Source organism: Mirounga leonina, unplaced genomic scaffold, assembly GCF_011800145.1.
Source record: "Mirounga leonina isolate KUSES-001 unplaced genomic scaffold, KU_Mleo_1.0 Mir_53, whole genome shotgun sequence".
In the NCBI taxonomy this organism is placed as follows: Eukaryota; Metazoa; Chordata; class Mammalia; order Carnivora; family Phocidae; genus Mirounga; species Mirounga leonina.
The window spans coordinates 84,759,612-84,775,796 of record NW_023270807.1 but is presented as its reverse complement, the minus strand read 5'-3'; the positions used below and the strand labels follow the sequence as shown (position 1 = coordinate 84,775,796).

The following is a 16,185-nucleotide window of genomic DNA, read 5'->3' as shown; positions in this document are numbered from 1 at the left end:
ACTTTTTAAAAGTTCATGCCATAAAATTAGCATTCAAATGTCAAAACATAGTTTTAAACACAGCATGCAGTTAGTACTCCCACTTCTCTGTATCTTCACCTCTTTGTTTACACCCGTGACTCCTGAACCTTTTTGAACAGGTCTTTTTCCTCTTGTATTTGGTAAGGTTTTTTTGAGTACAAGGACCATGCATTATTTTTCATATTTACATACACCATAACGTGTGTGGAGCCATTTTGCTTTCCGTCTGTATGATCAAAATTTGTATTATGCATGATATTATTTACTTGGAGATATACTTGTGCAAAGTATAAAATTACTGTATTAACAGTGGTCATTTCCTGTAGAAGAATAGGGTGAGAAATTGAATTAAGCCCAGTTTAGGAGAGGAGAAAGAGGAAAATGCTATGGAAACTGAGACTTTGACTTTTGTTTATGAGAAGTCAGAAATGAGTTGGAAGATAGAATTCTCAGAGTATAATTTGATAAACTTAACCCAACCAAGAAAATTTATCTCTTGTTTCTTGTACATTTTTCAGGAATTTTGTATTCTTTTTCACCTTTATTCCCCAACTTAAGGTACTGCATTATGATTACATTTTGTTTATACTTTCTGCCTGTGGTCATTGTTCTTTAGGTTTATGATACCAACAGCCTGAAATTCCCATAAACTAGGAAAACCATATGGAGGAAGTAGGTGGTAATTGGCAAGAGGAAAGCATAATATGGAGAGAATTAGTAAAAGGCTGTTGTAATAATTTGGCTCAGTTAGGGGAATCATTTGTTTTGCAGTTCTTGTCCAATATATTATAACATTATTGGAGATGACTTCATAGGTTAAGTGTCACTAAGAAACCTCATATTTTTATTTAGCATGAAGAGATCCAAGCTTGCCAGAAAGTCAATATTTATCAGGGTCACTTCATTTAAAATTTTTATTTTCTCCATAACCTAATCCCAATTTCTGGAGTTGACAACGTTAGTCAGTGGTTTCGGTTTCCTCATTTTGCTGGAAATGGTGTATGCCACCAACCTAACTTCTTGTTACTAAGCAGTGAGACTAGGCTAAAGGTGCTTTCTCACTGAGTAACACATATCTGTGGTTTGAAAGCCTGGGTATTAGCGGCCTTTCTGGAACTACTATCGGGTTTCACATATGTTTGGGGGACTATTTTAGGAGTTTGGGGTCAAGTTGAACATTTATATCTTGTAGGAAGCACATGTCTTTATGAAAAATCCATGTGCACACACTCAAATTGCATAATAATGAAAACCTAAGTGTATTACAGGGAGCTTGACAGACAAATGAAATTGTCTGTGCTGTTTGGTTTTAAAGTCACTAAAAAGGAAAATTGAGTTGAGATGAAATGACAACAATGCAGAATCCTTGTTTTATGTCTGAACTTAAGTCAACCCTTGAAGAAGCTGGTAAAACTGACCCATGTTCTCTAATGACCTTCATTGGTCTCTTGTGTATACCTATCCAGGCATTGCTTACCTACAATCACAGAAGTATCAGACCATATATGGAACTCCATGCTACCCGTGTCTCCAGCCTGAATGAAATTGCATCTTGTAACTTCTAGGAACCTATGTGATTTCCACAATGTTGAGAAATAATTACATAATAAAAGGTGTCTTCTGAAAGAGAAAGTGACTTAGTCAAATTAGACAACTCAACTCTTCTATCAGATAACACACATGGACATCCTCACATCTTTATATATTAGGTAAACATATTTGTCCCAATCTTCTGTCCGAATATGTAGAAGTCTTCCATTGTATATTATGTTCCACTACCTATTACTAATGCCACCTTATATGTGTGTAGTAGCTTAATACCCAAAACACTTTCACATCCATAACCCAATTTTCATCAATTTTTGCTTTTCATTCTGGGAGATTTTCCTTGATGTGACTAGGTTCCTCTACCAGGACTATTCTTTTATTCAATCTCTTTATGAATCATTTTATTTCCACAATCATGGCTTTAACATATTTTTATTTTTAGAAGCATAGTTTTAAGTTCCAACAAAGCTTTTGGTTCTCTGGCTTTTCTTCTCATAGCAACATATTTTTGTTTTATTGATAAAATATTCTCCAGAATCTTGTGGAGGATGATTCGTTTAAATTCCCCTTTGAAAAAAAATCTTTCTTTTGCCTAGAATATCAGTTTCCTTCTTTGTTCTTTTGGTTTTCTCCCAATACCTGGTGATCTATAGTGTTGGTATTTGTGTTTTCATTTTTGTTTTTTTATGTATACGAATGAAAGACAGAAGGGAAAGAGAAAGATAAGAAAATGGCATGTTGACTTATCCATTGACCAGGTTCATTATTCCTCCCAAAATTTACATGGTGTTATTTTAATACTATGGTTCTAAATTTAATGCTAAATACAAAATTTAATACTACAATATGTGAGAGAGGAAAAATTATGCCTCATACCTCTGGGTGCAGTCTAAAGTAGATTGACTTGACCACCGAAATCTGTATACTTTGATTCATCAGTTTTATTTCTAGAAATTTACCCTAAGGAAATAATCAAGGTTATATTTACAAAGGACTAAGTGTAAGAATATTAATCACAGCCATAACAATTAAGAATGCAATGTCAATGTCAAGACTGGTGTGCTGGGTAAATAAGTTACAGTGATTAAGATAATGGAGCCCTCAGAAGTTCTATCTTGAAGCACCATTTAAGAAAAAAAGGAAATGCTCACAATGTTGGTAAAAAGAGAAAATGTCTAATAGTCTAAATAATATGATACTATTTAAAAAAATAAAATAAGGGAAACATTGTGTGTGTGTGTGTGTGTGTGTGTTTGTACTGGAAGGAAATACAACAAAATAGTAACCAAGTTTATCATTGATGGTGAGAACATTATAGTTGTTGTGTTTTGTTTTATTGTAATAATATTGTTCCTCTTATTTGTAACATAAAACTTTTAAAATTTTTATTATATAGTGTTTAACATACATAACATATATGTAACATATGCGTAAGTTCTGAGGCATAAGAATAAAATAAACAACAATCAATTTCTAGATTTATATCTATAAACTAGTTCCAACAACTTTGGAACTACCTGTGTATACTCGTATATTTTTTCAGATCTTATCTTCCTGTCCCCTAAGGCAATCACTCTCCTGAATTTTGAATTTATTGTTCATTTTTTAAGTTTTCCAAAATATTCCTAGTTTTTCTTAGAGTCTTACAAAATTGAATCTCATATATAATGTTTTATCATTTTATCCCACATGTGTTTAAAGCCTCGTTATTTTCACTCCTGTATAATATTCCAGTTTATCACTATACCCCTATTTATTTATAATATCTTCTGTTCATGATTATTTAAGTTTCAAGTATTTTTATTTTTTCTTTATTTATTTTTAAAGATTTTATTTATTTATTTGGCAGAGGGAAAGAGAGAGTGAACACAAGCAGGGGGAACTGCAGGCAGAGGGAGAGGGAGAAGCAGGCTGATGCAGGGCTCAATCCCAGGACCCTGGGATCATGACCTGAGCCGAAGGCAGACGCTTAACCGACTGAGTCACCCATGTGCCCCCAAATATTTTTAGAATATTGTTGTTAGAAAATTCTTATACTTGTCTCAAGATCCAGAGGTAAAAAGGTTACTCTAGATGGTAAATTGTGGAATAGCTGGGGATTCTGACATCTGTATAATAGGAACTCTTCTTTGAACGTGGCAAAGCTTTAATTTATTTAGATCTTCTTTCATGTCTCTCAATAATATTTAAAGGTTTTCTCCATGAAGGCCTTACACATTTTCATTGGATATATTTCTATGCATCTTGTACTCTAAGATGACATAACAAAATGGCATCTATTTTAAAATTTCATTTTTAACACTTTATTGCAACTATATACAGGTTTCTACATATTAATTTTTTCCAAGTACCTGGCCATATTGTCTCATTAATTCTGTTGATCCTTTGGGGTTTTTTTCATCTGTGAAATTATAAAGATTTTAGTTTCTTTCCCCCAAATTTTAGAACTTATCTTTCTTTTTGTCTTACTTGACTGTCTTAGACTTCCATGTTCAAAGGAATATTTTGTCTCAAAGGCTGATGTTTAATATAGGTTTTCTGTTGGCCTCTTTTATCAGATTACAGAAACTCTTTTATTTCTGGTTTACTAAGTTTTTAAGATCATAAATAATTGAATTCTAGCAATTGTTATAGCTACTGAGATGATTGTATGTCTTTTTATTCTGTTTTTTAAAAGATATTATTTATTTATTTTAGAAAGAGAGAGGGAGAGAGAATGGGCGTGTGAACAAGGGGAGCGGCCAAGGGAAAGGGAGAGAGAGAATCTCAAGCAGACTCCCTGCTGAGTATGGAGCCCAAGGTGGGGTTCAATCTCATGACCCTGAGACCATGACCTGAGCTAAATCAAGAGTCGGGTTCCCAACCTACTGAGCTACCCAGGTGCCCTTATATCTTATTCTTTTAACATACTAAATTACATTTATAGATTTTTCTAAGCTATTCAACAATGTTGAATTTCTTAATCATAATATGATCATGGATTAAGATTCCCAAAGTATTCTTTTGCTAAAATATTGTTTTAAAATACTTGCATATAGGGGCGCCTGGGTGGCTCAGTCGTTGGGCATCTGCCTTCGGCTCAGGTCATGATCCCAGGGTCCTGGGATCGAGCCCCACATCGGGCTCCCTGCTCTGCGGGAAGCCTGCTTTTCCCTGTCCCATTCCCCCTGCTTGCGTTCCCTCTCTGGCTGTCTCTCTCTCTGTCAAATAAATAAAAATCTTTAAATAAAATACTTGCACATAGGCGCACCTGGGTGGCTCAGTCGGTTGAGGGTGGGACTCTGACTCAGGTCATGGCCTCAGGATTGTGGGATTGAGCCTCTCTGTGGGCCTTTGCACTCAGCGTAGAGTCAGCTCAAGGTTCTTTCTCTCCCTCTCCCATTGCCCCTCCCCCCAGTCAAGCACGTGCATAAACGCACACGCTCCCTAAAAATAAATAAATAAAATCTTAAAAGAAATACTTGTATGTAAGTTCATGACCTCTAATTTTCCTTTCTCACATTTACTTGTTATGTGTGGTAGGCAGAAAAATGACCCCACCCACCAAATCATGTCTACATCCTAATCTCTGGAATCTATGTTACTTGGGAAAAGGAACTTTGCAAATGTGATTAACATTAAGGATCTGGAGAAGGGAAGGTTAGCTTTGATTACTCAGGTGGACCCAATCTAATCCTTTCAGTTCTTAAAAGCAGAGAACATTCCCCAGCTGTGGAGAAGCAGAGACAGTGTGAGAACTCAGCCTACCATTGATGCCTTTGCAGATGGCAGAAGCCATAAGCTAGGCAACACAGGTGGACTCTAAGCTCCAGAAAGAAACAGCTTTGCTCACACCTTGATCTTACTCTGGTGAGATCTGGGTCAGACTTCTGAACTCTAGGACTCTAAGATAAAAATGTGTGCTGTTTTAAGCAACAAAGCTTGTTGTAATTTGTTACAGCAACAATAGACAACTGATACATCTGGTTTTATTATTAAGATAATATTTGACTTAGCTTGCCACGACTGGTTCGGGGCTCCGAGCGGTCTCTGCTGTTTCCTCCTGACCTCACCAAACAACCATGTCATCAGAATCAAGCAAAAAACGGAAGCCCAGGGCGCCTGGGTGGCTCAGTTGGTTAAGCGACTGCCTTCAGCTCAGGTCATGATCCTGGAGTCCCTGGATCGAGTCCCGCATCGGGCTACCTGCTCGGCGGGGGGTCTGCTTCTCCCTCTGCCCTCTTCCCTCTCGTGCTCTCTGTCTCTCATTCTCTCTCTCTCAAATGAATAAATAAAATAAAATCTTTAAAAAAAAAACAAACAAAAAAACGGAAGCCCAAAGTGATCCGAAGTGATGGAGCTCCAGCTGAAGGGAAGTGTAACCATTCTGACACAGAGCAGAAAGGTAAATACTACAGTGAGGAGGCTGAAGTGGACCCGCGGGACCCTGGCAGAGACTATGAACTGTACAAGTACACATGCCAGGAGTTGCAGAGGCTCATGGCTGAGATCCAGGACCTGAAGAGCAGAGAAGGCAAGGATGTGGCAGTTGAGATAGAAGTTCGGAGGATCCAGAGCTGTGTGCGTTTCGTGGTTCTAAAGAAGCTTAATCAATTAGCCCACATCAGGTTAAATAAAGGAAGAGATCAGACGCATGAGGCCAAGCAGAAAGTAGACGCTTATCACCTGCAGCAGCAGAACCTGTTGTATGAGGTGATGCACCTGCAGAAAGAGATCACCAAATGTCTGGAGTTTAAGTCAAAGCATGAAGAAATTGATCTGGTCAGTTTAGAGGAATTTTATAAGGAGGCTCCTCCCGATATTAGCAAGGCTGCAGTCACCATGGGAGACCCTCACCAGCAAACCCTTGCACGTCTGGACTGGGAACTGGAACAGCGGAAAAGGCTGGCAGAGAAGTACCAGGAGTGCCTGTCCAACAAGGAGAAGATCCTTAAGGAGACTGAGGTGAAGAAGGAGTACCAAGCAACCTCCAGCCTCGCCTCAGTAGCATCCTGCAGGCTTCCCTCCCCGTGCAAGAATACCTGTTTATGCCATTTGACCAGGCTCACAAGCAATATGAGACAGCTAGACACCTGCCACATCCCCTCTGTGTCCTCTTTGTCCAAGCCACTGCATATGGGCAGGCCTGTGATAAGACCTTGTCTGTGACAATTGAAGGCAGTGTGGACGAAGCCAAGGCTCTCTTTAAGCCTCCTGAAGACTCCCAAGATGACGAGAGCGGCTCGGATGCTGAGGAGGAGCAGACCACGAAATGCCGGCGACCCACACTGCTGCTCTTTGGGGAAGTGGAGGCCACACAGCTTTTGTACCCACAAATAGGGGTGACCTAGGTCAAATATGTAGTCTCTCAAAGTCAGGATGCCAACTTTATCAAACTGATACTGATTGGCTGGATTTGGAGTTTTCTTTCTGTGGTCCCCTGGACACAAACAGCTCAGGGCTGAGTCAGGAGACAGCAAGTCACCTGCACTGATGTGGGTGATCAGCTCCGTGGCAGTTGTCACTTTGGCTTTTACCATCATGATGTTGAGGTTCATGAGGTAGTAGAAAGTCAGGTGAAGCAAGCTGTTATCTTTGCACTTCAGGTCCAGCATGAAAGACAGCGGGTGCCTCTTCAGCATCTCCTTGCGTTTGTCATCCAACTGAACTCCCAGTGTGGGAGTATTAAAGAAGGCACATATTGAATGGAGCACTGGGTGTTATACACAAACAATGAACCATGGAACACGACATCAAAAACTAATGATGTAATGTATGGTGATTAACATAATATAATAAAAAAAAATATTGGTTCAATTTTAAATTGTTGTAAGATTTGGAGGAGAGGAAAAGATTTTCCTTGACCCTCTTAGGGTCCCCAGCTAAGTCTGAAAATTTAACTGACCAGACAGATTAGCAGGAGAAAAGCATACAAATTTATTTAATATAAATTTTATGTGACATGGGAGCCTTCATAAAGAGATGAAGATAAAAAAAAAAGAATTGAGTGCATTTATGGCAGGTTTGATGAAGAGTAGGCAGTAGAAATATGATAGGTTAAAGAATCTGAAGAAATTGTAGTAAACTGGGGAAAACAGTAAATCCTATGTTTGGATTCTTCCTGGCATTCCTTTGTCTTTGGAGATAAGGATGCTTCTTTCCTCTCTGTATAGGGAAGGCACATCCCACATGAGGGTTTTATGACCTGTTTTGGGGAGAAGAGGGGGGAAGTCAGAGAGACTGTCCCACTTCTGCCATTTTCTCAAGCTCCTTCAGCTTAAAATATTTAATATGCCAATGTGCCATATTTTGGGGTAGAATATCCTAAAGCCCATCAGATTATTCTTAATCTAATTATTAAATTCTTCTTATTATAAGATTATTCTTTTGTTGTGCAACTTTTTTCCCCAAGAATTTAAAATTTTCTTCTATTTAAAGGTTCATAGTGGGGAGCCTGGGTGGCTCAGTCGTTAAGCGTCTGCCTTCGGCTCAGGTCATGATCCCAGGGTCCTGGGATCGAGCCCCGTATCGGGCTCCCTGCTCAGCAGGAAGCCTGCTTCTCCCCCTCCCACTTTCCCTGCTTGTGTTCCCTCTCTCGCTGTGTCTCTCTCTGCCAAATAAATAAATAAAATCTTTAAAAAAAAAAAAGGTTTATAGAATTCTGATATTATCTTTTTAATCTTTATGTTCTCTTTTCCACTACAAATATTATTTAGCCCTATCTCCTTTCTGTTTTTCTTGAACAATTCAGTAGCTTGACTATTTTGTACACTTATATTTGTGCAATTTCTTTACTTTTATGCATATTTGATCTTCCTTTTGAAGTAATTTCCTTTTATGTTGAAGAACACACCTTAGAAGTTGGCTAACTGAAATTCTGCTAATGGTAGAAACTCTCAGTTCTTATTTATGTAAATATGTCTTTATTTTGCCCTTGTTACTGAAGAGAGTTTGGCTGGTTATCTAATTCGAGGTTGACAATTTCATCATTTCACTCTGTCCTGGCTTCTGTTATTTCTGTTAAAAAGGCATTTACTGTTAGTTCAATTTTTTGTTTTTGAGAAAATCTGTTTATTCTCTCAAGTTGCCTTTATGAACTTCTCTTTGTCTCTGGAGTTCTAAAACTTTCATGAAAGATATATAGTCATAGATTCATTTTTATTTATGCCATTTGGAATGCACTATATTTCCTTTGTCTATAAATTCTTACCTTTCATTATTCCTGGAAAATTGTCATTATCTTTTCAAAAGTTAGCTCTGCTCCATGAACTCTATTCTTGTCTCAAACTCTGTTAAGACAAAGTTTAGGCCCTTTTATTCTACTTTCCCTATCTCATCCCTTCTCTTAAGAAATTTTCATTTTCTGGGCGCCTGGGTGGCTCAGTTTGTTAAGTGACTGCCTTCGGCTCAGGTCATGATCCTGGAGTCCCAGGATCAAGTCCTGCATTGGGCTCCCTTCTCAGCAGGGAGTCTGCTTCTCCCTCTGACCCTCCCCGCTCTTGTGCTCTCTCTCTTTCATTCTCTCTCTCAAATAAATGAAATAAAATATTAAAAAAAAAGAAATTTTCATTTTCTTTTGCCTTTGTGCTGCATTTTTCAGTATTTTTGTGATGAAACTTCCAGTTTACTTATTGATTTTTCATCTGTGTTAATCTGATCATCCTATAATTTTTAATTTGAAGGTGATATTTTTATTCTTTGAAGTTGTAGTTTGTTGAACTCCACCTGTTAGTTTAAGAAATATTTTACACTCAATTTTTAAAATATTTTATACATGTCTTACATCTCATAATTTTCATATCTGCAGTCCATAAGATCTATATTGTTTGTTGATTCTATTGATTCTCATCAATGCCAGTTAGTTCCATTTTGCTATGATCTTTGATCAGAGATAATATTTGACTGACATAAATAAATAAAAATCATGAGGACCTGAATTTAAGTCAGAGTGGATTAATACAATAATAAAGTCCTGTTTTTACCCAATTAGTTGAGTAAAAATTTTAAGTGAGAGTACCTGTTACTGATACACATTTTTCTAAAGGGGAAAAACTTGAATAGTTACTGCTTGTTAGAATTGAGTGTGTTAGGGCACCTGGGTGGCTCAGTTGGTTAAGCGTCTGCCTTCAGCTCAGGTCATGATGTCTCTGGGTCCTGGGATCGAGCCCAATTTCAGGCTTCCTGCTCAGTGGGGAGTCTACTTCTCCCTCTCCCTCTGCCCCTCTCTCCTGCTCATGATTTCTCTCTCTCTCTCTCTCAAATAAATAAAGAAAAATTTAAAAAAATAATAGAATATGTTAAATAACAAAATTTATTTTAAGAAAGATTTGGTAATAGTAGAAAGCTAAACAAAAATTCTTAGTGTGAGGGTGCCTGGGTGGCTCAGTTGGTTAAGCTTCTGGCTCTTGACTTCTGCTCAGGTCATGATCTCAGGGTCGTGGGATCAAGCCCTGCATTGGGCTCCTCGGTCAGTGGGGGGTCCGCTTGAGATTCTCTCTATCCCTCTGCCCCTCCCCCCCCCGCATACACGTGCATGTGCGCTCTCTCTCTCAAATAAATAAATAACTCTTTATTTTAAAAAATTCTGTGTTTTTGATGCTACTAAGTTCAAGCCACTACCAAGGCAGTTATGAATAAATCAGTGAGGTCTTAGAGTGAGTTAATTATTATGTCCAGCAGATAACCTCAATCTCATACAAGAAACATAACTAAAAACAAGGGAATACAGTTTTACAAGAAACATTAATAAATGTACTATCCTATTTAAAAAAATATACTTGGAATTATAAAAGTCCTTAGAATCTCTTAATAAAGAAAAAAATCTTTGTCCTTTTTAAATAAACTTTAGACAAAAACTCAAATTTCATAATGATGAGATATAGGCTAAGTGTAGACTTTTAAATTTTATGGAAACAAGCATGTAAATATTTCCTAGCCTCCTCTCATTGTCCTGATAAAATATAATGGTTATATGAGAGCTTTTTCTTCTCAAAACAGCTATATCAATGGTCTAACCATTACATTTAAGGTTTTTTATTAAATTTGCTATAGACTGAATGTTTGTGTCCCTCCAAAATTCATATGTGGAAACCTAATTCCCAATGTGATGGTATTTGGAGGTCAGACTTGGGGAGGTGCTTCGGTCATGATGAAGCCCACATGAATGGGATTAATGCCCTGATAAAATGAAACATGGAGAACTCCTTTATCTCTTCTAGCATGCGAGGACACAGTGAAGAGTTGACTCTCTAGGAACCAGGAAGTAGGTCCTCACCAGACACCAAATCACTCAGCGCCTTGACCTTGGACTTGCCAGTCTCCAGAACCATGGAAAATAAATTTGTCATTTATAAGCCCCCTGTCTGCTTTTGTTATAGCAGCCCAAACAAACCAAGAAGTTCTAATTAAATTCTATAGTTTCTGTGTTCAGTTGCTTTTCTAGGAAAGATTAAACTAAAGAATATGAAGCTTACCATTTATTTTTTTTTCCACATTAGGGAGTGAGTCATTCTTGGACGCGCCTGTTCAAAATGTTACTATTAACAGCCTCTTGGTCTAGAAAATAGGCAAAATATGTTAAAATTAAATATATCTATTCCTACCTAATCATTCCCCCTGGGAAATTATCCAATAGAAATAAATAATACATAAGGAATATTACAGCAGTTGGTACTGCTTTTTTTTTATTATGTTATGTTAATCACCATACATTACATCATTAGTTTTTGATGTAGTGTTCCATGATTCATTGTGTGTAACACCCAGTGCTCCATTCAATACATGCCCTCTTTAATACCCATCACCAGGCTAACCCATCTCTCCACACCCCTCCCCTCTAGAACCCTCAGTTTGTTTCTCAGAGTCCATAGTCTCTCATGGTTCATCTCCCCCTCCGATTTCCCCCCCTTCATTTTTCCCTTCCTGTTATCTTCTTCTTCTTTTTTTTTTTTTAACATATAATGTATTATTTGTTTCAGAGGTTCAGGTCTGTGATTCAATAGTCTTACACAATTCACAGTGCTCACCATAGCACATACCCTCCCCAATGTCTATCACCCAGCCACCCCATCCCTCCCACCCACCCCCACTCCAGCAACCCTCAGTTTGTTTCCTGAGATTAAGAATTCCTCATATCAGTGAGGTTATATGATACATGTCTTTCTCTGATTGACTTATTTCGCTCAGCATAATACCCTCCAGTTCCACCCGTGTCGTTGCAAATGGCAAGATTTCATTCCTTTTGATGGCTGCATAATATTCCAGTGTGTGTGTGTGTGTGTGCGTGCGTGTGTGTGTGTGTGTATGCCACATCTTCTTATCCATTCATCTGTCAATGGACATCTTGGCTCTTTCCATCGTTTGGTTATTGTGGACATTGCTGCTATAAACATTGGGGTGCACGTACCCCTTCGGATCCCTACATTTGTATCTTTGGGGTAAATACCCAGTAGTGCTTTTTAATAAAAGAATGGCTACAAATGGGGGAGTGCAGAGTGGGAAGTTGAATACATTTAAGTATATCCAAATATGGAATGTGTTGGGAAACAATTTTCCATGGGTCTCACAGTTTGAAACATCTTAGGAATAGAGGCATTGATTTTTTTCTTCTGGACTATCTTTTTAAGGATGTTTGTATAATGAACAACTTTGAATGATAGAGATAGTATTTCCCCCTGGAACAAATTGCAGGCATGCTTACTGTCTGCTATTATAAAGATAATTATCTCCCTTTTGATTAAAGAGCAGACATGCTTACTGCTCATTATAAATATTGACATTCTTTATGCTAAGGGTTCCTCACCAGGAATGCAAAGTACTGCATATGTAGGCTACATCTGGGCCATCTATGTCACCTCCATAGGACTTGGGAGCAAAAGGAACTCTCAAAAATAGGTTGATGTTTGTGTTGCTTATCATACTTATCAAGATGTCCCTTAGTCTCCTCCATCAAGGCCCCAACCCTCTGGTCCTATGAGAATATTACCCCTATACCCCCCCCCCCCATACAAATTCTAACTTGTTAACTTGCAAGTAAGAGAATATATCAGACCCTGCACAATTCTTTAACAGTTTTGGTTACAAGGAGGGGATGCTGACTTCTGGAAGAGAAAGGACATCCCCGGATCTGGGAATGTGACAAGACTCTCTAGGATCTGACAGCAAATGCTGGGCAAGGGGGAGATGGTGTGGTAAAGCCCCTCCTGTCTTGCCTGTTAATAAATGTTTAGAGCAGTGAGAGGTAGAATTGAACCAAGCTACCCAAATGGTGTCTTGGTTATTGCTCACTCTCCTCTGGGAGGATAGATGAGCTAATGTTACCATAACAATGGGACAGCAAGGATTACAGCCTCAGCTAAAAGGTAATGAGGCTACAACTGATGAACCAGAGAGGCGCCAAAGCCAAAAACCTGGTGTCAGCACTGAGGACTTTGCTTCTCGACACAGAGCTTTGGGCAGACCAAAATCATTAGAAGTTCTTTTTATTGAACTATAAGCTAGTATATGCTTAAAACCTGCTCAAATTGAATGCAATACTTCTTTTACTGGCATGGAGCCCCTTTATCCCTCCATACCCTCTGATTACTCTCTCCCTTTCTGTTCTGATTTCAGCTGCTATACAGAGAGGTCTTCCTGTCCCCAAAAGAGGCCAAAGGTCATACACATCAGTCTCATTCATTATGCTGGGCAACTCTGCTGGATACAACTGTCCAAGTCACTATCTTACCCAGTCTTGTGGGGTGAGTGGGCACCCAACTTCAGTGAATGGAGTTTGGGCAGGTTTCACAGTGGGAAAAAGAAGCTAATAGGACTTTGGACATTGAGAAATTTGGACCAATTCAATGTACTGTTCTTGTTGCTTTTATATCTGAATGCACTTCCTCATCCCAAAAGTGCTACGGGGATTCTCCTAATCATGGAAACCACATATAGATAAGTGCTGATAGAACACACAACCCTAATGACACCTTTGAGGTCAAGTTTCATTGACAAGTTTCAGGCAATTGGGGTTTCTGGCAAAGGGAGGCAGCCTCTATCCTGAGGGACATTGGGGTTTCAGACTCATCACCTCTCTGTCATAGCTACCACGTATGGCTTTTTGAAACCAGTTATAGCTTGCTACTGGGCTTTTGGCAAAGCTGAACACTGGATCCATGGAAGCCTTGTGACCCTCTGGCTTAATAGTCCCATTTTTTGGGTGGGTCAACTGGAACTCAGTGACTCGCATGGTGAGAATAGCCTAATTAGCCAAGTTTGTCAGGTGAAAATTATATATTCAGGAGCACAGTCAGCCTGGCCTGGCTACCACTCAGCTTGATATGAGGGGAAATTTCATTTCCCAGTGTGCTTTCCAAAGTCACACCATTGGTTCAAAGGGGCCCTCAATTCACAGAGGTTCTCCTAAATGCCTGGTCTGGTACCCTGATGGTGAATCTATATACATTATGTTTTGACCTAAGTAATTCAATTTCTAGTAATTTAGAGTACAAGTATATTGGTATGTTTGCATACAGTTATGTCTGTAGGGGTGTTTATTGCAACATTGTTTCTTATAGCAAATGACAAGGAACTATTAAAAAGTCTCTAATTTAGGGACTAGACAGCTAAATTAATTGTTCCATACAAACCATGTCAAATTATCCCAAAACATGACAAGTAAAAATGATGTTAGTAACTTTTTGTTTTTATGGACAGTATTTTCTCAGTGTTATGTAAGGTGTGAATAAGAAAATGGTTCATAACCTTTTCCATTTATCGATCAGCTACATACAATCTAACAAATAACAATGTGCTTGCTTAGACAGGCAACCTTAAGGCAAATCCCTTCCACTCCTCCCTCAAACCCCAAGCCCTCTGGTCCCACAACAATATCACCTCTATGGTCCCCCATACAAATTTGGTTTCAAGATTTATCATTACATAAGAAGGCAAGGCATTGAAAAATGTAAAATTTATCATTTTCATGCAAAAATAGCACATATAGAGATGTTTGTGTGGACAACCTGTGAAAGAAAACGCAAGACACTGGTAATAGAGTTGCCTCTGGGAAGAGACCAGGGGAACCCTGAAAAGTCTTTGGGGAAAATAAGACTTATTTTCATTGCTATATATGGAGAATCACACTTAGGTTAAGAAGTATTATCTCTGGGTGGTGAAAATCCAAAGGACGATTTATTTCCTGCCTGTTACTCATTTTGCATTATTTATACAATGAACTTAAATTTTTTCCAAAGACCAGAAAAATTAGAAATATTTTGATTATGTTTAAAGAAAAGATATATCCATAACTTGGTAGCTGGGAGAGCAACAAAAGTTGTTGTAATCTCTGTTGCTGAAAAGAAAAATACAATCCTGAGTCTAAACCTGGATGCTGACATTAGAACAGGGAAGAAGTAAAAATGTCACACAATTAGTAGGCAAATGGCTGGTAGAAAAAAATAAATCTAGATGCAAAATTCCCTATAAGAAAATTGCACAGATTATATGACCGTCTGAAAATTCAAAGACCAATCCAACAATACCTTGCTTTTATTATTTATTTTGATGTCTTCTTAGGTCCAAGGATATGACCAATCGAAGAAACAAATAGTATTGTAACAAGAAATTCTCTGTTCCATTCATTAGGTTTCAATAGCTGAGTTTCTCCCAGAATCCTATCTGGACTAGCCTCAGTCATTACCATACCATACAGACAGACAGATCTCTCTGGGGCTTTTGGCGGGGATTCTTTTATTCCCACAGCACTTTGAAGGATTTGAGATGGAGAACGCTGTACCATAGCCTTTGCACGTCTTCCAGACAGTGGAGAATGTGTTTGGGAGCAACAGATTGAAGTTCATCTTCTGGGGCCTGTGAAAATATCTTTTGCTTTTGTAGATTGGTGAACCAAAAGAAAAAAAAAGTACCCTCAATCATTGGATTGGTATTATATACTACCAGTACTCTTCTCATGGTAATGGTCCCACACAAACCTGTTTATAAAACTCCAAGAATGTGAGATAGATCCTTCATCTTTTAGGAAAACAGCATCTCTTAAAACAATTATTTTATTTCATCCGTGGGTTGTTGCTAATGGCAACAGAAAGAATGCACTGGAGTGTCATAATAATCCTCCATTAAATCCCTGGTGTTTAAATTTTAATGCTATAATTCAAGAGCTGACAAAAGCCCATTGAGTGCGTCTATGGAGAGGAAAACAGACTGGCCCATTTTCTCAGGGGTGATGCTATAGCAACATGGAATGAATTTGGGGTCAGGGAACAAGCAGTCTCCAAGCTTTGTTTGCATTTCCTGGCTAAAAGTAGAATTCAACATTATAAATTTTACCCAACTAAGTAGTTATTTTGAGCGGCAGGAAGATAGCTCCCTTTGCACCACTGTTTACATTGAAACAGGGAGAAGGTAACAAAACCAGAACTGGAAGAAAGACATACCGACAAATATATTATGAAATGACTCTCAAAGTGACCGCTTTAGAAACCCCAAAACTCCCCTATGCTTGATGCCCAACCCTTCTCCCCTGGACAAATGATGCTTTCGAACATGGAAAAATATCACAGTTCCCAAAATACCTTTTAAAATAAGAAGACAAAAAAGTCTGATCAGCAGTTCCTGAATGGGACCCCCTTCCGGTCATGC

General features: G+C 38.4%; 1 protein-coding gene and 1 long non-coding RNA gene across 2 annotated transcripts in view; one reads left to right on the top strand and one right to left on the bottom strand.

Moving 5' to 3' along the window:
* The window catches only part of LOC118000779, a 59,556-nt gene extending 56,806 nt beyond the window's left edge, over positions 1-2,750 (bottom strand). The window contains exon 1 of the long non-coding RNA XR_004676555.1: positions 2,446-2,750. This is a non-coding gene — a long non-coding RNA (uncharacterized LOC118000779). The remainder of the gene's footprint in view (positions 1-2,445) is intronic.
* A 3,168-nt stretch (positions 2,751-5,918) lies between these two features.
* On the top strand, positions 5,919-7,414 carry LOC118000778 (THO complex subunit 5 homolog). The gene is given in 2 exon segments (XM_034990660.1): positions 5,919-6,526; positions 6,529-7,414. Coding segments are annotated over 2 exon segments (849 nt in total). The 5' UTR covers positions 5,919-6,048; the 3' UTR covers positions 6,900-7,414.
* The last annotated feature ends 8,771 nt before the right edge of the window (positions 7,415-16,185 follow it).